The following is a 23,327-nucleotide window of genomic DNA, read 5'->3' as shown; positions in this document are numbered from 1 at the left end:
TGATTTCCACCATCCACACTCTCCTCTGGTCCAGCAACACATGAAAAGTGACATGCACACGAACACATTCACACATGGAGCCACGGCTATGAGACACATTCACAACATACATGTTAAAAAAAACAAAGGTAGATGATATGAAAAATCATATCAGTGGAGTAGAGTTCATAACAGCTTTGAAAACTTTAATTATCATTGACCATTCACGCTAAATGGCATGGCCATAGTGTCAGAGGCGCCACAAGTCCCTGTTGGCAACTTCTAATACAAGGAATGCAGATCCAGGAGCAGCCTTATATTTGACTGATACACTTATGACAGCTTTTTTCAGAACTTGTCATGTGACTGAAGTCTGGTGAAGGAAATAAAAACTGAGTAAATGTGCCAAATGGGTTCTGCACCTAGTCTGCTTTTTTTGGTAAAAATCAGGGACGACATGATGCAGCTTGAAAGTGTAACAGAAATATAAAGGTGGACACACACATAATCATTTATTCCAGAACAAACACGTATTGCTTTCACCTCACTCTCTATCAAATGTGTTTTGTCGCCAAAGGAATTCAAATAAAGACACATAACGGATTATTTTGCATCCCTGCTTGTTGGCATTCGAGTGAATTCATTTATAGACCTAAAAGTTAGTTACATGAAGAGACATCCTTACATAATACAACACCCACTCACATATTTACATGATAGTAAGAGGCCTGCAAACCCACAACTGTACCCTAAAACTGTACAAACTCCATCATTTAATGGAATAACGACACAATATTAAGTGCATTCAAAGTGAAGGAAGGAACAGTTCATGAACGGATCTATAGTGCTATCTTAATATATGTTATCAATTAGTATTTGGCACTAAACTGTGTCCAGCACGGCTACACTGGTCTGTTCTGCCTGACAACACTGGTAGGTGATGGTCTGATTGGCTGGACCCGGCTAACAATAACTCGTGCTCGCCTCTCTCAGAATCATGGATTACACTGTGATGCAAACTGTGAATGAGAAGACAATGATGACCACATTAAAAAGATTCTGTTATTTGGCTGGTGTGTTGATGATGGCTGCTACAACGTTACTGCAGTAATTAAAGTCCTCACAGAGCATGGCTGAACGCTCTCGTGGCCCATGATGTGGAATTGAATGATAAACTACATGCAGATGAAACAGACAGTCAAAGCAGCCGTCTGAGGTGGACCAAAGAAATGATCGTTAGAACACAAAGCGTCCAGAGTGGCCTTTTAGCTTCAGCGGTGGCAGTGATTTGTAAACCAGTATGGCTTAATGATGGAGGTGAGCTTGGCATCAACGAGTGCATGAGGTTCAAGAACCTGCAGGAGATTGATGAATCGTCTTTACTCTGCTCACATGTTGTGAACGGCTGCTTCTGTACATACAGCTCCATAAGCTGGACTATCAGCAAGCACTCAGAGACATATAAAAGTAAAGAAGAGTTAGTGACTGGTTATTGCTGGATGATTTGACAAAGTCAGCTAGGCGATATGGACGACTGGACACAGCAATGAGACTGTCACCACCCTGTCTTCTGTCAGCTACATCCCTCACACATCACTACGATCCTTAAAACAAACTGCTGCTGGAGTTCTTTTAGCAGCTTTTTCTATTATAGACCATGAATTTTTTCAAAAACAAACCCATAGTACCGCATATTTAACAGACCTAAAATGTTTCACTGGATCTTCATGGAGAGCAAGCTCAGAGTGAAAAGAAGGAAACCATGTTGATCAGAGGAAGGGTCTTCAGGACACTAAAACCAAGCCCGCGACACTGGAACGAAAGAGATGGTCTGAAGCTAAACCTAACAACACTGTCACGATATGCTGGTATGACCACACCCACTCCCACACACACACACACACACACACAAACACACACACATTTAGCTACCAGCCAGTCACGCAAAATCATCTATATATGCATTATTATTATCATTTGATAATTATATTTGAAGAAACTATATTTATTCTACAAAAAACAACCTTTTTACTCAAGTTTAAATGCACTGTTAACCTTTGCATTGGTGTCTTTCACTGACAGAACACAGTATATCTCTGCTACTGTCACGCTGACAGAACGCTAAACGCTACAGACGACTATCTGTGTAGAGCGACACAGTCTTTGGTCACTAAAACATACTCGAGATTTAACACTTCCTTTCAAGTACCACAGCCGCGTGTCAAACAATGCTAAACGAAGCTGCTGATGTCTAAACATATGTGCATTTGTGGGCATGAATGTGTGTCATTACTGAACATTGGTTAATCTGACAGTTTGGCCTCTGGCTCCACATTTGTTCCTCTTTGGTCCCTGTTTTGGTTTTAACTGCTTTATCTTATCATTGTTATGACGACTGCACATTTAAATGGTGGGCTCTAAATGTTTTTGTAAACGGTGAATCATAAATATTGATATTATGAAGTGGCGACGTACCACTCGTGACTAAAGGAAACGCTGAGATTTGAATGTAGGCTGTCGTGTTTGTGTGTCAGTGGAAACGTCCCATGGCCTCAGCAGCCTTCACTCTCACCACAGGATCTGGATCTTGGAGCAGCATCACTAAACCTGAGGATGAACACATACACACACACACAGACACACACACACGTTAGCACATGTACACTGAAAACACAGTCAACAGCAGGAGAAAAAGAGAATGAGTTTCCATTTAGAGGGAAAACAAGGCTGTGTGGTGCATCACCTTTAGTGATGGTCCCCATGTTGAGGTGGGAGAAATGCTCCTCTGGAAGATTTCCCAGCAGAAACCCTGATAAAACACACACACACACACACACACACACACACACACACACACACACACATTATGATCACATCACAAAGGAACATAGGGGTGGTTGTGGCCAAATAGTGGAGACGTAGCTGCTGTTTATCAATATTGTGAGTACAATGAGTAATAACCTCAAATGTTATGTGGATAAAAAAAACTGCGAGATGACACAGTGCTATAATCATACCTATAAACATGGCGGCTCCTGCTCTGACCTCAGGCCAGTTGCTCTTGAAGAACTGGATGACTGAGATGTGATAAAAGTTCAGCATGCCTGGAAAGTCCTGAATCTATGAAACAGAAAAAACGCACAGAACATCAAACAAGAGTAACTAGTTCAACAATATCATTTATTCTGACTTTACATGGCACTGCTCTATTTAAGAAAACATGTTTGACTGTGTGAGTCTCACCAGGTACTTGGTGAGGTCATTGATGAACTCTCCGTAGTGCAAGCTCTTGTCATCGAGGAGGTGGTTCTGAAACATGGTTGTGATCTGCTCTGATCCCACGACAGGAGCACACACTCGCATTGCATACTTACATGCCTGGACAGATGCAACAGAAAAACTAAATGCACATTTGTACACAGCAGTTTGCCCTGCAGCAAGAAAGAGAAACAACTGTTCTCAAAGTTTGTGTGTGTGTGTGTGTGTGCTTCCTACTGCACCTTGACCACGTGTGGGTTTGGGTCCACCAGGTGTAACAGCAGGCTGACCAGAACATTGTGGATCTGGTCTTTGAACACTGGTTCTCCTGAGCCAAACTTGGAGAGGTTCCCCATTAGATGGATGGAAGCACAGCGGATCTCATCATTCTCCTGGATGAGCACAGAGCCAGAAGATACTGTCAGCGTTATGTGTGTCTGTATGTGTGGGAAACAAACACTACAGAGCACCAACAGACCTCATCTTAATTAAAAGACACTAAATACTGAAGGTTGCATTCAGGATCACACTGAAATAATCATTAAATAACTTCAGTGCTGTGAATGTAACATACACACATCTGGAAACTTAAAATGCAGTGTGCATCATCACAAAATATCCTGAAAGATCGAAAAGGAAACTTACACTTTCCAAGAACGGTTTGATCTTCATGAAGATATAGACCACCAGTAAGTGGACATTCTTCTTGTCCAGATAGAGGAGGACTTTAGAAAGACCCGACATGGCTTCAAGCGTGATCAGCTTACCTGCAGGAAAATCACAGGTCAGTAATGAAAACGAGCTTTTCTACTGATAACCGATCCAGGGTGAGTGCTCGAGCTGATCGTATGATAAACATGATGGATGTGGTAAAACTGCACCAACAGACTGTAAATTTTAGGAATTACTGCAATAAATCCAGAGGAGAGCCAGACAACAGGTTACTGTTACTTTCTGTTTCCCTCATCAGAGACTTTACTGTCACCTTACCAGGATCATCTTTCTCCTCCATGCCTGAACTCATGGCTGCCAGCAGCTCCTTGGCATATTTATTCACCTGGTGGAAGAGGGATGTGAGAGGAGGAAGAGGAAGACGAAGGCGTGTCCAAAGAATCTCATGAAAACGTCAGTAATCTTGCGCTCTCATGTGTGTGAGCGTTGTACCTTTTCAGGTGATCCCACCGCTATATTTCCCAGCCCCCGCACAGCCAACATGCGCACAGTGCAACAGGGATCTGATATCCTCTCCATCATGTTGTTCATCAACACATCTATCAGCATCAACTCCGTCACCACGTGATGGTTCAAGAGCTGGACCCAGTGCATGAGAGAGAAACAAAACACGTCACGTTATTCATGTTGTGCAGGTCAGCTGATCCACTGACATTTGGGGCTGCTTTGGCTGATTTCATACATGATGTGACTTAAACAGGGCTTAGTAATTTTGACGGCATGATAACGTGATAACATTTGACGGTGTATCACCTCAGAGAAGAAAGCAGTGACGGTGATTCTCTGGCATTCGTAGATGTTGTTCAAGGAGGGACACAGACACTCCACAATGGAGGGCAACCTGGGACCAGCATGCTTTGACATTGCCCTGTAGACAAGACAAACACCCTGAAATTTACAGAGGCTCAATAAACTGAATGGAAAGAAATATGTTTTAATCCTAAACACAGAAGTTGCTTATTTCAAATCAGTAATGATGAGCCGTTTGGCAGAAAGTTAGTGTTTGTACCTTGCCAGGAGTGTAACTCCAGTAATGTGTGTATTTGGTTCCTTTATTGCGTCCCAGGCCTTATCTTCATCCATTCTGTTCATCACCTCATCTAACTGGGCCCGAGCTAACAAGATTCGCAGGGCTTCAGCTGCGACCCTGAAACACAAAAAACAATCACACCGAACTGTTAGACCACACAGATACACCTGATCTGTGCAGGTGCCTCATCTCCATTTTACCCGCAATATAGAGAAAAAGATGCCCACCCTGCTACATGGACAGAGGCAGCCTGTTTGGTGTTGTTGTCCTTCGGTGCTGAGACTCCAATACTCGCTCCCAGTCTGACAGTGAGACAGGAGAAGAGCTGAGGGAACAGACTGACTGCCGGCTCCTGACTCTGGCCATTTAACAACAGCTCTTTGAGACCACACGTCATCTGCAAACAAAGAACACACATGTGCATGTTAACACACACATGCTCTTCTGAAGCTTCTGTCGGGTATGGAGCTGCTGCACAAGCCAGCTGAAGACTGCTGTGCATGACCTCAAAGATGGTTAACTTCCTATTTGTGTGTGCTACTTGAGCAAGCAGCAAGGTGTATTCAGAGACATGTCTGTGAGCGACTTACAGCCAGCGGCTGATTGGTGGCCACCTTTGTTGTCCCTCCTCTGATCATTGACTCTTTTTGGTCTACGTAGGGCGCCATGATGAGTAGCTTCTCCATCACCATTTCAATGATCTGCTTGGCCACGATGGGGTCTGCTCCCAAGGCCATCCACATCTCACTGGTCCAGCTGGACAGAGAGAGACAGAGAAACTTCATGTAAAGTGTCCAATGAAAAAACAGATGGGAGGAAATCTCTGTCCGACAAATACAATAAATAGCAACTGGCAATCTAAAGCATTAAGATACTTGAAACATTTTGTGGCCATGTCAGGGTAGTTTATGTCATCCTAAGCTTTGGATACATACCCATCATAAGGAAGTGGTTGGTTAACTAGTGTACTGACAACAGTCTGTAGATGCTGAGAAGCCAGGATTAGTACCGTCTGTCCTGCTGCCACTCTCACCTAAACACAGGTATAATGACAAGGTCTTTGAGTCAAGGAGGTACAGATCATAGGTGTACAGATAACCATTAGGCACTTGTGAAAAACAAATGATACAAGATATAACTGCATAGTAAGCTGATCATTACTGCAAAATACACCACAAAAAGTGAATCAAGTCTTCTCAGTCTTGGCTATTCAAAACATAATGAGAAGAACAAAAAAGGAAGAGAGCATTTGAATAACGAAGGTGAATATTATAATACTGGTTTTTACCTGCTCCTCTGTGATGCTCTGCAGACGCACATGTAGCACCTCCAGCATCTCTGGGACCTAACACACACACACACACACACACACACACACACACACACACACACACACACACACACACACACACACACACACACCACACAACACAGACGAAGACACATACAGGCCAGTTTGGTAACCCAGTACAGCAGGTGTGTGTGAGAGTGTGTGTGTGTGTGTGTGTGTGTGAGTTACCAGCTCTTGTAGTCCTCCTCCTCTGTTCTTGAGCAAAGTATTTAGGATGACAGATGAAGCTCTGCAGCAGTTTGTCTGACTGTCGACCAGCCCTTCAAACAACATGAACACTAAGGTTGTCAGCTGCTGCTGAGGCAGACGCTTACTCATCACCTGACACACACAGGAAAAGATGCAGTTGCACGGTTTTACTTCACAGGTTTAACACTTTGCCTGCTAACTTCAAACAAACAATGGCAAGGACAGAAAAGGATTCAATAGATGCAATATCAAGTTCAATTTGAAGGCAGTCTTTCAGACAGCTGTGGCACACAGTGGTACAGTGGTACAAAGTCTACCTTGGTGAGGTCGGAGCAGGTCCTATATAGAACTGAGTGGTCCGGGTTTTCTAATTGGTCTTTAAGGGGCAACAGACTGTCCACAGCTTCATCCTTATAATCTAAGGAGAAACCTACACACAAAAATAAAATGAAGTCAAAACAGCAAGCTTTAAGAAAACTAGTCCTTGTATGTCAACATGAAGCTTAGGTTAAAGCTCGACTATGTGGGTTGAGTGTAATAACAATTGTGCAAATCAAATCAAATCAAACGGCAAAGGCAAAAGGTCAGGGCTCTGCACCTTCATATCGTAGCTGCATATAAAGCAGCGTGTATATACAGTCGACAGCAGCCATGCGTACAGCAGGGTGAGGGTCAGAACATCGTGGAGACAGTCGACCCAGCAGAGCTCCGAGATTGTGAAAAGACACCATGTTCTAGACGAAGACGCACAGAAATGAAAGAGAGGCACAAAATGGAAGTCTTAACATTGAAAATACATCAACAGTGAAGTGATCCTTCAGTGACCTTCAATGGCTTATATGAATGAATATGAACACTACTTTGGATCACTGATTAAGTTTAAATGAGTTACAAGAATTACACCTCCACAGTTATCAGGACCATTATCAGAACTACCATCCGTGCTGCTTTTTTTGTGTGTGTGTGTGTGTGTGTGTGTGTGTGTGTGTGTGTGTGTACCTTGACAGTCAGGTTATCCAGGTAGTAAGCCAGTAAGTGAGCAGTAGCTGTGACAGCTCTCTCTCTCTCATGGTCATGTCTGGAGCTCAGCCACGATTCAATGTGCTGTACGGTACAATAACACACATCATGTCAGACAACACAGTGCTTCAGTACAATCCAGCCAGGAGACGTACATCTTGATGTAAGGAAGCTCACTGACGCCAATATTCTTTTTAATTAATTTCTTAACATGTACAATTAGAAAACAACAGACTAATGCAACGATTCAGATAGCACTGGTACTGAGTGTTATGTTGTGATGAGAAGAACAGGTCAGTCTGAAACACCACGCTTCACCTTGAAGACGCTCTGCAGGCCGTCAGGTGTGGGATCCTTGGCCAGTACACTTTTCAGCAGCTCCTGCAGTGCAGTCAACGTGTCTTTGTACAATGCCTGTACAGGAAACATTAGTTTGACTGCATTTGAAATATGCTGCACCGGGTGATTTATGAAGTATGTGTGTTTCAAAGGTTTGTGTGTCGACCTACACATGAAGGAATGTGAATAGTGGATTAAAATGAGCTACCGAAGGACGAGGTCTGGTATCTCGAGTGCTTTACTTCACCTTCCTCTGCTTGGGGTCCAGTATCTCCTCTTCTTTAGTTTTCTCTGGGGTGTGTGTCTCAGGTGGCAGACAGAACACACTGTTCACACACACCTTCAGCAGGTCAAAGCTCTCATTCTCACTCAGTGCAGGCTCCAGAGGCCTGAAGCGCTCAAGGTCAAAGATAAAACACTCCAGTGGAAGACAATCCAAGGATACCACAGAATTCTGGGAACTGTTTTCTGAATTTCTGACTTCTGTCATCTTGATTTAAGTTTTAAGAAAGAAAATATGATGCAAGTATTTCTACATATTCAAAAAAATGTCTGGAAATCCACTTTGGTCCAGATGTTTGGTTTTTTTTTTCAGCTGAAGGATACATTAGGTTGGCACAGGTGGTCATCACAAGGTGGCGTACTGGAGTCCTCAATGAATCAGCTGGCTCTGCTTTGATAAAATCCTGACCAGAGCACACATAACACCAGAGATCAAAAAAACGTTCAGAAATACATACAAATGCCTTGTTTGAACATGGTGTGAATGAATCACTACTGACCAGCATGACATTAATGAGCTCCTGTTTGCGAGAGAAGACGTAGCCTTGTTTCTTCACACACTCGCTGATGGCTTTGGCTATGAGCCCGACACTCTGGATCAAACTGAGCTTCATGGTCAGGTCCTGAAACGGGGACAGACGTCAAAATCCAGGTCAGAAAAACACAGACAGGGCGCACAAGACATACAAGAGAATCAACGAGAGGAAGAACGTAATTGCATTTTCCAAATTGTTAGGAATGCAACCAGCAAGGCAAACTGCAGACCCCTTCAGCAGATGCAACTGCAAGTGAGTGAGCACAAGCAAAAACGATTCGAAATCATTCCAGCAATGTAAAAATCAATCAATCAATCAATCAATCAATCTAATCAATCCGATAGTGCTATTGTAGATTGATCCTCCATGCCTTTGGATGGAGAGAACTTTGAAATCAGAGTTGTGTGATTAAAGGAGATTGATTCAACAGCAAACCACCCGCAGCCTCTGGTCTAAGAAGTGACAGAAGAGCTCAAGGCCTCGAGACACAAGATGTTAAGAATGAGCAAGAAATCACAAAAGCCCTCTTACATTAACCACAAGTCACTGGTGAGCACCTTAAGAACAATCCACCATTAAACAATGAAGGAAAGACAGAACGAATGAGACGACCTAGTGTGCAGATCAGAGGGAGATGGATCTGAAAGTGAAGTCATTATTTTATGGGATATATTAAAAACTACATAGATAGTGCAGCATCAGCTTTACAAAAGCGCCAAATATGCTCACCACAAAAATGGTTATTTAACAAGAAGCTTTCCTTTCAAACCCATTTAAAATGACATTAGTAATGTAGTGGCCATGTTTGTCCTTCATCACCTGCCATAAAGTTACTCAAAAGACACTGAGAAAATTCTGTGCGTTATGTTTAGGTTCAGTAATGGCTGCAGAAAAACACGGTGTAATCCCAGCTGCTCTCAAAACTACTTCAGATGCAAAGTCAGAGACACTATCTGGTAATCACGTCCCTGGTTGAAGAGCGTTAGAGTGATAATCCGCCCCTGGTCCCGCTCAGAGTATCAAACACTGTAAAAGGTAGACTGTAAAGGTTTCTAGTTTGATGGTGTGATTTAAGTGCTTCGATTCCTTCCTTGATGAAATTTGCTTCTCGACTGGACTTTAACTGACTCAATTCATCACAGCTGCTGTTCTTAATTAACAGGGACATCACAAACTTTTAAACAGCCTCCATTCAAGGCTGCAGGGGGTCAGTGTTTGATACTCGAAAGGTTTTAGGTGGTGTATCACTTAAAGCTGCATTTCACTGAGGTAGAGCATTTTTCTTTTAATACTTTAAATTCAAGCAACCTTAATGGTGACCTGAATTGGTCTACATCATATGAACTGCACATGATTGAGAGGTAAAATACAGTCTGTGCTTTCACAATCAACCTGTGCTCCACCACCACAATCATTCATTTTAATGATGGCTCAGTCATGAATGCCTTCAAGACATGGGCTCTAAATCTGGTGCTCTACCAGTGTGAAATATAACTGAGACATAGCAAAGGAAAGGCTTTGAGAAAAAGTAGTTGCTTTATTGTATCAAGCTGAAAATTTCCAGTAAAGATTTTAGTGACAGAACAAAGGAAAGATTCAAAGACGAGTGAGGTGGGATGAAAGGACCCTGGCATTCCTGTGACGATACCTTTGTTTCTACTTTAATCCCCAGAACCTGTATGAAATAGAGGTGATAAAGTCATGAGAGCAAATACAGATAAATACAGCTTGGATGGATCGTGTGGGCGCAAAGTACAAGAAGGCTGGGCAAAGTTGACTATAGATCAGAGGGTGTGGTGATTAATAAATACACTGTCAGCCAGTCACATGACTAGAAATCTGACATCTCCTGCATAAACAGGGAGAATATTGAGTTACAACCGACCAGTCTGATATGTGCAGAGGTGTGTTGGTCATTAATCTGAATGAACCTCGCACCTATTTGCGCCTCTCACCAGGCCAAGCAGACTTCATGGTCAGGAAAATAACCACGTACACAAGTAAATGGGTCAGTGCTGGCCTGGATTTAGCCCTTTTTAAACGAACATGCTGACAGTGGGTCCATTTCACTGCAGTGTTGTAGCTAAAAATATGAAGTGACATGAGCTGAAAAAGTCTTAGCAGGGTGCTAACAACCAAAGGTCACACCTGGAACAGCTTCGCATGACAATCAGTCCTGCAGCTACAGATTATTAATGCAAGCCTTGTTTCTCAGTGTCATTTTTCTGTGTATGTAAATGATTTGTCTTGAATAACAAAGTCATGTCAGCTTAGTGTTTACTTACCTTGGTATTGAAGTGTTTACTGATGCAGCGAAGGATGTCTTGATCGATGCGGTTCAGTATTTTTTCTGGGGGTGCGTTCAGGGCCACTTGACCGTAACACAAGATTAACGTGCTTTTCACCTTCTCTACCTCAACGTCATTACGCTCCTGAGGAAAAGAAAAGGAGTGATGAAGACAGACAATAGCATGAACAGTGACACAACCTGCCTGAAGGGAACTGAGTCATATGACTCGTACTTTGAGAAGGTTGAAGATGCTTGGTGACTTCTTGAAGGCGTCCGACTTGCCGAACTCATCCAGCTTGGCCAGAGTTCCCTCCAAGTGGCTGTTGGCGCACAGACCAACTCCCATTGCAACTCCCTGATAGAAAGAGATGACAGACACCATAGGTTGGACCATAAACCTGTCCAGGTGTGAAACATATGGTACCAATCATTCAGAGATGTTTTCAGATTTTTTCAGAACCACAACACCACAAATCTTCTGTGTGTTTCAGGTACCTCTCTTTCGACGGCATCATTGTGTCGAGCTGCGAGGAGGATTTCCTGCAGCTGTTTCTTAACCACCTCCTTATTGAAACACTGTTGGAGAGTCACTCCTATACATCGATACAGGAAACTCTAGAGAAGGACAAATGCAATTGTCTTATTTATACTTTACTGTAATAAGTATTGTTTTCTCATCTATGGCCCTCGTCACTTGTTCCCATCCTACATTTTTAATTGCTATTGTTAAATAAATGGCTTAAAGCATCTACACTACAGTCTTTGGTGGGAGTGGTTTTAACTGTTCACCTCTCTGTGTACACACTCTGTGGCTGTTATGTGGAAGCATGGCTCTGTTTAAGGAAGTCATGATCCACAAAGGATATGAATCACGTTCAATTATGACTAACATGAAGCCCTCAATCAGGCTTGCTGTGGCGGCTTAGCAACTGGTCAAACCACAAAGTTAGGTCCATTTGTTGACTGTCACTGGACTAACTAGACCAAAGCAATGGCTTGCTCTTGATTTGAGGGTGAAAAGGCTGTTGAAAGCACTCACCTTCTCCTCTAAGGCGTTGTTATACGTGGAGAGGTACCTTGTTGCCTCAGCTGCCAGCTGACACACCCACTTGTCATCATCAATAGCTGACAGGGTTTTAGACAAGAGCTGCAGATAATTTGATCATGTTTAGAACGACATTCCACAACATCAAGTCAGATTTAAATAATTCTGACTATTAATGCAAATAAATGGGAATTATCTGTTAAATCTGGAAATATTTGCCACCACATTTTGGTTATATTCAAATGCAAAACACTGACATATAATGTGATCGACATAATATTCCCATACACAGTAAAGAAGCCCACCTTTAGCAACTTTTCATTCCAGTGCTTCTTATCCAGGCTCTCTGCTGTTGACTCTGAAACAACAACAAACAGTCAGACTCATCGACTACTGAGGAAAAATCCACTGTACACGAGGAGTGAAAAAGAAAAAGGACCAGACTGAAGACTTAAAGTCAACTCTGGTGTCACTACAGGAAAGCAAGGTCTCCTCAAAAGCTATTACCTTATAGAAATAAATCCACAGAAAAGATGTACTCATATTTCCATACCCTCTAGCACTGAAAGCAGAGGAGGTATCTCTTTCTCCCAGAGTGTCTCTGTATTGGGGTGAATGTTGACACTGAGGATGTGAAGGAGAGAGAGGGAAGGAGCTCCATGACCTCTGCTATTGAACGGGAACGCTGCATTCACCTGGGACACATCAAGGCAAACCAAGGCACAGACAGACGCAGACAAACAGAATGTTAGAGATTATAAAGTACCTTTTACTTATTTAAATAACATAACAGCAGACAGTTATTAGATTGGATGTTTAGTGACACTTTTTCTACACTGTGGCTCCACATGAAGTCACCAGAGTTTGAACAAACAGTTGCAGAGTTGGATTTACTTACCATCAGTCTGACCATTAGTGTTTGAGGAGAGGGCAGATTGACTGGAGGAGAGGGATAAGACACATTTAGCTTGGAGTGGATCATACACAACTACAAAAATGGTTAGAAAATGAATTTATGATGCTATCTTCCATAATCCTCACCTCCTATTTATGAGTTCAATCTCAAATGCAACACACACAGCAGATAACTTCCAAATAGATGCAACCGGTCAGGAAATATTCCTCCTACCTTCCCGTGTAAAGTCTATGTTGAAGCTGGGCTCCTGGTTGCTTTTCTTCTTGGTGCCCAGCACTATCAGACTCTTGCACAGAGGAGTGGTGGCATTGCTGTACTGTGAAGGGGTCAGATAGTACAGCAGCTTTGGCCAGAGCACCTACAAACAACAAAATACACAGCATGAGCAGTTTAATGGTTGTGGGTGAAACAGCAATCAACAGATCAGACAGGTGGGTACAAAGGGAGACAGTCAACGTACATCAGCTAGCCGACCGACAGTGGTGGTCAGGAGATGAAGGGTGTTGTCACACATCGTCCTCAGCGCCTCGTTGCTCACCTCCTCTGGATCTGTGGGCCTGTGGTCTCGCTGGACATACACACACAGTCACACATGGAAAAATGTTTGATCTTCCATTCCCTCAGGTGTTCTGTAAAGCTAAATGTTTAACGTATGAGCAACTAGTCACTTAATTTTTAACAGCTTGTTGTCCAAAAAGCTTCAGCAGATATGTTCAAAATTAGATGGAAAATTCTGAAAATTACTTGAACACTCTCATTCTTGAAGATTCATTAAGTAAAACTGTCGTAATCACTCAAGCCACATGCACACAAATGAAGAAAATTATTATGAAAGGCAACATCCATAAAAATGCACCAATAAATGAAGTACAGTCCTACCTGATATGTGTCATGTAAGGCACAGTGCTGAACGATGAATCGAACCAGTAACTCCCCTCCCTCTAACTCCAGGTAGCCGTGATGAGCCATCGCACTGATCACCTGGATCACATGCTTCTTGACCTGAGACACAGAGAGAGTCAGGCAGAGTGTGAGACATGGCAATGCCACAACTAAACTGTTAACAATGTCACATAGAGGGTGTGTGTGTGTGTGTGTGTCTACGTGTGTGTTACCTTGTTGCTGTGGTCTGCCATTGGTTGTCTGATGCTGGCCAGAATCAGCAGCTTCTTACTCTCCATCGTGGAAGCTGCAACACACACACACACACACACACACACACACACACAGATAACTTGATTAGAAAAAGTCAGTGGACACATAAAAGGGGATAATGTAGTCTACATGACTGTGCTTAACACTTAAAAGGGACAGTTCGCCCTAAAAAAAAAATCCTTATGTCAAATCAATCACTGATACCTGTGAAGGAACAGGTACATGTGTATGGTGTGAGTGGGGGGGGTATTTTCTTACTGCTGGAGTTGATGAGGTGACGAAGGACAGACAGCGAGCCCACCCTGCTCCGCTCATTACTGTTCTCCAACTTCTGTAGAACAAACAGAACCAGCCGATCTGGGAAAGAGTTAGCTGCAGGGAGAGAAGTGGAAGTAGAAAGACAGAAATTGATGTGAGAAATGCACAAACTGTCACAGAAATACAAAAACAAGAGAAAAAAACAGGAAAGACAAGAGAGAGAAGTGGACCAACTGTCACGGTTAACATGATTATCTCGTGGTGGACATTAAGTCTGGCACACCAATGGATGATCTCATTACTGTTCTTGTGACTCCACACAAAGGCCTGATGCTGTGAGACAACGTTCAGCTGTTACGCCACACTTAACTTAGTCATCGCTGCAGACTTTCTTATTAACTGTATTAAAAAATAGCAGAATTTAATCTCGAGGCAACAACAGTCAAATGTAACATACGGACACACACATAAACATCAGCTACACTGAACCCAATTCAAGAGCTTTAGTACCTAATAAGCTGAAGCAGCGCAGCACCTCGTTGTGGTTCTTGATAGTAGGAGGGTTACTATAATCAACAGGGGCAGAAACCTGGGAGGGAGGGACACAAAGGAAATGTTACACTGCCATGTTACACAGGCGATCCGGATCGTACACATATATCACTGGCAGAGTCATTGTGGTAATATGTTGCAATAGTCAAGGCATCAGGCCATGCTTCAGCTGAGTCACACGGTTCTGAAAACATCTGACTGCAACAACTGTCTGAGTCATCTGACACATGCAGCGTAAGGTGAACTCAAAAATCAAAAGGATTGATCTGGTCTGTCCACTGTTTAGTCACAGATCAGCAGTTAATGTGGTGAACCTTTCTGTCACTGAACAGGAAGCCTGAGACTCGTGGATTAGAGTACAGTTACTATGACTTCAGACTTGTCATGTGACAGAAAGCAGCAACTGTCAGCAGTCAGACCTGTCAAATCAAATCCAGGTACAGCTAATGTAATGTGGCAGAGGTCGCTGGCTTTTGATGCTTGCAGCTTGCTGACGTGTTACTTAGCACTCCCACTTCCACAACCCCAAAAGTAACACTCTGTGATACATTAAGGGGACTTTTTTTGATAATGTTATTGATTGTATAGTGTTCATCACAGTGCAAATAAACAGTGCATTCTGAGTAAAGCTCAAGGATTTGTCTGCTACTATTTGAAAACAAACTCAAAAATACTGTGGACAGCCGAATATGAGGTAATCAAGGACACCATGCCTGTTTTATTTATCAATTCAAACTATTTACATCTCCTCAAATCAATAACTGTGTAAAAACAGTGCTGAAAAGTCCAATCAACAATATCTGGTTTGGGTCTGTGAATACAGGAGGAGCACAATCTCTCCATGTGCATGTTTTCTGCCAAGTTGCACCTTTTTATGAGCACCTGTGTCATACGTCAGTCACCTGGTTCACTTAAGGCCAAAGCTGCAGCATTCATTTTAGTATGTACTTAATGTGTACCTGTTGATGCAGTGCAAAGAGCAGACTGTCCAGTTGTGTCTCCAGCACCCTACTGCCCATGTTGACAGAAGCATCAAGCACTTGGCACAGACTCTGAGTGGAGGCAGAAGAAAAAATACAAAATACTCGACATCAAAACTGAGAGAAACATGAGATTAAGGCAGTTTAGAGATGGACAGAGAGCCATAGTCGACTGTTCAACACAAATTATCCATTTTACAAAATCCATGATAAACAGTCCACTGCGCTCAGCCGATGACCCACCTTGCTAATGACATAGTGCTCGTTGTTCTTCTTGTACAGGGACAAGATGGCAGGAATGAGTTTAGGAATCTGCTCCTCCAGCTTATCACTGGCCATCAGATGGCACATAGACCCCACTGCCTCAGCTACCGTAAGTCTCAACTAGGACGGACACACACACACACAGAAACACAGGATGTCAGATGACGGACATGACAGAGATTAGCTGACATGGATTCACTGACTTGTAACACCAACTACTGTAGGTGTGTAAAACACCAATCGTTTGACCAACACTGTTACAGCAGCCAGCCAAAATAATGGGCAGACAGCAGCTTTCTTCAGCAGATATCTATGTCAGACAAGTTTTGAGGAAAGGATGGTCGATCTTGGCCAGCTCTGACCGCCCACTCTTGGAGGAATTCCTTCTTCTCCCTTCTGGGCAGCGATACAGATCCCAGAGGGTAAAAAGCAAGTTTAATTTTTCCTGTGTTCCAAGTGCAATAAAGGCGGTTGATTTGCACTAAATAGTGAGTGCACTGCTGAGCAGCACTTTATCTTGGCTGCCATTCCAATGGGTTGATACTAAGAACAGATACATCTTTTTTATTCAGCTGTTTGCTGTAACTGTTGTGATCAATCGTCATATCCTTTTTTATGTTGTATCAAATTTCTCCCCAAGGGACAATAAAGATCTGAACTGAGCTGAACTGTTGTGTGTTGTTAAGGAAGAAATAAAAGGGAACTCTAGCCATAAAAAATAATATATTGTCAAAAGATAATACAATGCATGGAAAGATTAAACATTGTGCCCATGTCATCAGAGTTCTATACTTTCTATATTTTTCAGGTGGAAGAATGAACGATAGAACAAAACAAGATCAGTGACTGAAGCAGATATTCTGTCACTGTATGAAGTGGATTTGTGAATGTTGTTCAAGTGAAACGTAATTGGCTCTAATAGGTTCCCTGCCTTCTGTAATGCAACACGAGTGCACAGTGGTTAAATTGTTAGATTCAGTTAACTTAACTAAGTATGGACTCAGTACAAACACACACAAGAACTTGTATTAGCATGCTCAAACTCTAACACATGGAAACTGTGGCCAAGATGAAATTACATCAGAAAAGTGTATTAACGGTGCACTTTCATCAGGGCATAGCTTTAATCAATGTACGCTTTTTGGACTGCTGGCATCATCCAAAACTGAAACGCTTCAGATGGCTGACCTCAGCTTCCCTTTTTATCCAACTTCACACTGATGTGCAGTGACCTCACCTTAGACTCCCTGCTTTGTAACCAATTATTGAAGAGTATGTCGAAAGCAGCATGGATTTCACTGGAGAATGTGTCTTTTCTGACTGTGGGATCTGGAGCCTTGTCCAGGTTGGCGAGGTACTCCAAGATGCTGTCGCTGAAGTGGCACAGAGCTGGAGGGACGGAAACACAAGAGTGAAGGAAAGGACATCAGGGAGAGTAGAAAACCACGTGATGACGAAACTGTAAGAGGAAGTGAGGAGGTGAATAGCACAGGAGATCCTTACCAGAAGAGAAGACCCACTTCATGTTGTCATGCTTGGCCATGCTCAACATGGGCAACATGGTGCCCAGAATAGCATTCAGGAAGGGTACCATGCCATAAACTAGAGAACAAGGACAAGAGAACAGCGTTTATGACTTATTTACCACTTCCTCTACACGATAATCCTTTTTTGGACTGACAGGATCAGTGCTAAGTCAGGGAGAATGTACAGAAGTTAACAGAAGGTTTTAGTAGTCCCTCATGATATTTATCTTGGCACATTGCAAGTTCATAATCAGTGCATTATATTATATATTATATATAGTATATTCAATATATATAACAAAAGTCACATTGTGTATCAAAATAAATGTATGTGTTCAGTGATTTATAGCTGGAACTAGCTTGTACTTCTCTAAAACTCCTATGCTGTTCATGAGCAAAAAGGGTGAGACATTTAATATCATTTGGTCACTCAGCACCTGCCCACATTTTGATGATACAGATGCAAAGGTGCATTTAGTACAAAGACTGTAAAGACTGCTCCAAAACAAACACATTCTGGTGGTGTGCAAAATCTTTGGCCTGCAAGTGCTGTTTTTGCACAGGTTTAACAGGTTCATGTCTTTCTCAACCACCTCTGAATACCTGCTTTGTGAACAAAAGTCCTGATTTGCTGGTGTGTGTGTGTGTGTGTGTGTGTGTGTGTGTGTGTGTGTGTGTGTGTGTTCTTGTTTATGGCCAATGTGTGATTTCTTTGTGTTTGTGTCAGTAAATATTTTCTTACCGTTTGAATCAGAAAGGTTGGCAAGTGTCTGGACCACAAAGAAGTGAGGCAGGAGCCCTGGCTGAAACTTGCTTAGTATCTCCTCCATGATGTCATTGATATGCTTGTTACCCACAGCAACTAAGATATTACTGGCTGCCTGCTGCCAATCAGGGATGACGTCCTGATTGAAACAGAAAACAGGAAGAAAACAGTCAGGAATATAATTTATCATTTGCTCTCTGCAAAAAAATAAATGCTAATAACGTCTAATATCTTACCTTTGACCGTGTCATCTCATCGGAGGCCAAGGAGATAATACTCTTTATCCTCGGGTAACTGATCTCCTCTATTCTGCAGCCTACAATCAGCTCAATAGTCTGAAGAATTACAACTCTGTGGGTAACCACCAACTACAGGAGAATGAGGAGAGGAACAAGGACAAGAGACAGAGGACATGAATAAAACTAAATGGAATATTGATTAATGGAACACATTTATTCATCTGTATAGAGCAGCAGGAAATGCCAAGTAAAATGTCTGAAGGTGGTGCGCAAATAGATAAAGTACAGTATGATACAGCACATTCAACACCATCTCAGCACAAAGGATATCATTTGTGATAAGTCACTGATGTTTCCCAAAACATTTCCTCTGTGTGATGATGCCATCATCTGATAATCTCACAGGGCTGTGACAGGCTGATAAGATGTTGCAGCATCACACAGACACAGGCTCTAGAATTTAAGGTACATCAGTGACAGCTTTTCAGTTTTAGAGGTAGACTGATTCTTTTCTATTCTGTTCAACAAGCCGGAAATAATAGGAACAGGAAATAATGACGATGATAGTCACTATTTCTGACATTTTATAGGCAACTTCATAATAAATTACATAACAGATTGAATGACCCTGATTCATGCTGCTTGTCTGACATCTATGAAATGTGAAAACCTCAGGCTGAAAGTCTCTGACAGAAATGCACATACAACTACTGACTGCAATGTTTACATCTTGTACATGCGTGAAACCTCGTGTGTTGACTCTCAGTGAAACAGGCCGGCAAACCACATGCTAGGGGCTCTGAGAGGCCTTTCAAGTGTGACTGGGTTTAACAGATTAGCAGCAGACTATTGTTAGCAGGGGTTTCTGGAGCCAAGCCAAATCTCTAATAAAAGCACACACATTTCCATCACATAAATACCACATTTTAGTGCTTGCTGCAATCTGGCTTAATGTTTAACAGTTTAAAAGGACAATATTTTCCCCTCATAAGAAACTGAAGGCATGGAAGCCTTCCCCTACAGCTTCCAGTTTAGCCAGGTAGGCCGACACTCTGAGAGCTGTTTGATAGAGCAGACGTAATTATTTACCTTTGGGTGTTTCAGAAGGTAGTCCTGACACATTGCTAGCACTCTGTCTGGCTGCTGTTTTCCCAGGGTCAACATGGACTTTCTGACCTGTTCCTGGACCTCTGTGTCTTTATCGGTGGCGGCATCTAGCAGAGCCAGGGTCACCTCTGGAGGGACAACACAACAGGCTCAGTCGAAGGATCGCGATGCAGACAGAAGAGAGACATTAAGTACAAACAAATGGCTAGACAAAAATATGCATGGCTTAGCATTCAGACTTAAAGAGAGCAAGTGAATTAATGGACAACGTGAAGGAGAAGAGAAGAGAAGAGAAGAGAAGAGAAAGGGCTCACGTTCCACATCTGTCTCGTCCATGGTGGACAGCAAGAGGGCTGCCTTCCTGGAGCCTGTGGCTGAGGATGTAGCGTCCCCCCTGGAGGACAGATGGGCAGAGGCTGCCTGGAACTGAGGACCACAATATGAAAGGATATAAATACATCTTGGCTGTAAATCAGCATTTTGTGATCTCTCTTAAAATGCGACTTTTCTCAAATGCGGAGCAAATGTCTCCTGTACTGTTGTACAAATCTATCTGAAGACTGAAGGCGCTTGTAAAATCAAAGCTTTTCAGATTTCTTTCATTCACATGACATGATGATGAGTTACAGCTGACACCGACCTTTGAGACAGCTTCACTGCAGCAAACACGGAGACAGCATTATTGTCTTCAGCCGAAAGCTGTCGTAGTCTTTTTAGATAAACTGAATCTGCTTTTAAATGTAAGTATCACGACAGCTTTCTAAGGTTAAGCTACCTGTCCAAGCCACTTCATTAGCTACCAACGCCACCACCAACTGCACGAATACGAAGTAGCTAACTGACAAAGTAACTTTTGCGATTACAACGCTATCTAAGGATGACATTAAAAACAAACACAGCGTGTAGTTTAGCTAAATAACACTCATAGGGCCATGTCTTCTATATGTGATGGTATAATTTTATATCCAGCTTTAACCTGTTTGGGTGGTGGTGATGCTGCAGCAGCTAGCTAAGCCGCTGACAGACGTTAGCATGCTAACCTAGCATCTGCTGCTACGGAAGAGGCGACAGCGTCCTCATATCACACATTTTAGGAAAAAAACACAGCCTTGATAAAAAAAAGCTAACTTACCAAATCCCAGTGAGACTCCGCTAAACAATAACCTCTTACGACAACGCAGCTTTTTATTCCGGTTTGGACGATAGGCTCCTCTGTCAGCGGCGAAGTGTGTCTCTGTCACCGCAGGTGTAAACACGCCTGGTCATGTGCTTCTGGTCAGCAGGAAGCTATCAGGCAGGCAGGGGGCGTCTCCTCAGAGTGAGGACCACAGCACCGAGACAGACAGACAGACAGACAGCTGCAGCCCAACATCGACTGTTACTGTTACTGACTGGAGACTGTGACATAGGACTTAACTTTATGACCAAACTGAATGTAGGTGTGTCTCATGTTTGCATGTCTCTGGTTAGCAGCCATCACCGTTTCGTCCAGCTCGCGCTCTGGCACGACGAAGCATTGCGCAACATCACTGAGATCGTTTACCTGAGTGAAAATATGTAAAAAAAATACTTTATATCAGGTAAACTCTGAAACAGACGAAAAAGTTAAATGTCTGTAACAAAAAAATAAAGAGATGCCCACATGTTATACGTAAAAATGATCCCTGAGAATATATTGTTACTATATGGACCTTTATACAAGGATTACTGTTACTGTAGCCCCTGAAGCATTGATGTGTTCTAACATTGTAATGTAGATACTTAACGCCTGCTTTACATAGTGCTGGGTCATTTAATCTGTAAATGATCCACCATATTTTATAATCTGGTTATATAAAGATTGTAATAAGAAAAGTACAAACTACAGCTGTCGGATAAATGTAGTGGAAGACACAACATTCCCTCTGAAATCAAGTATAAAGTAGCTTAAAATGGAAATGCTCAAGTATAGCACAAGTTCATCAAAACTGTGTTCAAGCGCTGTTTTATGAAGCGGTGCCTTTCAGATCCTTGATAAAGGTATTGAAAAATAAAATGTATCACACACCACCCAGCACCCTCACAGTCTTGATTACCACATCTTTTATTAGTCAGTCTTTGATGCCAGTCGGACTCAGCCGCCCCCGCAAACCAAACCCTCCACTTCCTCCCAGATCACCTAACAGGGACCCAAAATATGTGTAGGTTTGTGTCTGGTGCAGATGACAGCATGCTAGGTATTCTAGAAACTTTGACTTCAAGTTCACACTGATTGAGCTCAGTGTGAATTTGTCTTCCTGTTTAAATCTGAGTCATCAGGGCATTTACATAACCCGAAAAAATGCCAACAAAACAGCTTTTGGACTGCATTGCCAAAATGTCTGAAATAAGAGAAGTCATGATTTAGTTCCTGGGTATAAATATAAATCTATCTTATTTAGAAAAGAGCAAAAACAAAGTACTATGAAGAGGTTGATAAAGGAAAAAAACTGATTTGGTGAGCACCATCAGGACCATCTAACACCACCCATCTCCCTCATTCAGTTCATTCTTTCAGCATTTTAAAATATTCAGCAGAAACGCTTCTCCAGACACAGCGTCTCAATGTAAAGAAGACACTGTAATTAATTCTTCAAGATGACCATGTGACGGAAAAATCAACTTATCAGCCACCTTCAACTCCCTCAGGTGATTTTTTTTTTTTTGACATTTCATGGCTTTCATTCATCACAGTCATCATTCCACAGAGCTACATCTGGAAGCGGTCAGCTGGATGTGTTGACTTTTGGCTCAGTGTTCTCTGGTTCCGATGGGCTGTTCAGGAGCAACTGTTTATAACACTGCTTTTATTTTTGTATTTTACTGTTTAAACAGGCAGAAACAAACTGAATCCAGCGTTTTCCTTGTTTATGCTGGCATGGAAATTTTAGTTTAGGCACAAAAAAAGAACTAAGTATCAGTTATATCCTGAGGAAATCCAGTGTTTACACTTCAAAAGACCAACATAAGATCACCGTGGCAGGAATGATCACTCAGAGTCTCAATATTTATGTAGTATATATCAGAACATAGACTTCATACACTGTCTTAGCTGCTGAAATCTAAATAATTGGTAGCTCTTACCTGTGCAGACACCTCTAGCAGCTGAAACATAAATCATGACTCCACAGGTGGCCTGCTGGGTTTGACTGATTTTGTTTTCCAGTCAGCACAACTCAACAAAACACACGTATCTATCTAACAAAGTCTAGAAATCTCTAATAAATCTGCAGCACACAACGAAACCTCTTATATCTGTAACTCTGTGTCAAGAGCTTATACAGGGGCACAAGGACAGTGGTGATGAGAGGATGGGTGGAAGAGAAAAGGATTGTGGGAAGGAAAGCTGAATTAGCATCTACTGCAGTAACATAACTCCAGTGATTGTTTGACATAAAGAAATTTCATAAAAGCAAAAACGAAAAAAGTAGGTTTTGTTTGTAGTTTTTGTACTTTTACTGTATGTGACAATGAGGTGCTACTAACATGACAAAA

The 23,327-nt window shown here is 42.3% G+C and overlaps 1 protein-coding gene across 2 annotated transcripts; it reads right to left on the bottom strand.

Annotated features, from left to right (window-relative positions):
• Positions 1–428: 428 nt before the first annotated feature.
• Positions 429–21,082, bottom strand: mroh1 (maestro heat-like repeat family member 1). 2 transcript variants are annotated; one of them, XM_076736557.1, is made up of 45 exons: positions 20,947–21,082; positions 20,129–20,240; positions 19,797–19,942; positions 18,705–18,836; positions 18,445–18,607; positions 17,680–17,778; positions 17,414–17,565; positions 16,156–16,296; positions 15,892–15,984; positions 14,891–14,969; positions 14,381–14,494; positions 14,083–14,156; positions 13,847–13,969; positions 13,428–13,535; positions 13,181–13,325; positions 12,950–12,990; positions 12,605–12,746; positions 12,357–12,409; positions 12,046–12,153; positions 11,502–11,621; positions 11,239–11,361; positions 11,002–11,148; positions 10,365–10,391; positions 8,681–8,803; positions 8,505–8,584; positions 8,146–8,287; positions 7,878–7,973; positions 7,539–7,643; positions 7,138–7,273; positions 6,857–6,969; positions 6,519–6,671; positions 6,288–6,344; positions 5,935–6,032; positions 5,590–5,755; positions 5,227–5,396; positions 4,979–5,116; positions 4,723–4,837; positions 4,402–4,548; positions 4,228–4,294; positions 3,883–4,004; positions 3,480–3,629; positions 3,223–3,357; positions 2,997–3,099; positions 2,723–2,788; positions 429–2,586 (listed from the first exon to the last, which is right to left on the bottom strand). In XM_076736557.1, the coding sequence occupies exons 2-45, from the start codon at positions 20,148–20,150 to the stop codon at positions 2,510–2,512; spliced, it is 4,911 nt and encodes a 1,636-aa protein (XP_076592672.1). In that variant the 5' UTR covers positions 20,151–20,240; positions 20,947–21,082; the 3' UTR covers positions 429–2,509. The 2 variants fall into 2 exon arrangements, with proteins under 2 accessions (XP_076592672.1, XP_076592673.1); XM_076736558.1 differs by lacking the exon at positions 10,365–10,391.
• Between the last annotated feature and the right edge of the window lie 2,245 nt (positions 21,083–23,327).

Source organism: Chaetodon auriga, chromosome 8 (assembly GCF_051107435.1).
Source record: "Chaetodon auriga isolate fChaAug3 chromosome 8, fChaAug3.hap1, whole genome shotgun sequence".
In the NCBI taxonomy this organism is placed as follows: domain Eukaryota; kingdom Metazoa; phylum Chordata; class Actinopteri; order Chaetodontiformes; family Chaetodontidae; genus Chaetodon; species Chaetodon auriga.
This window is presented reverse-complemented; position numbering and strand designations above follow the sequence as displayed.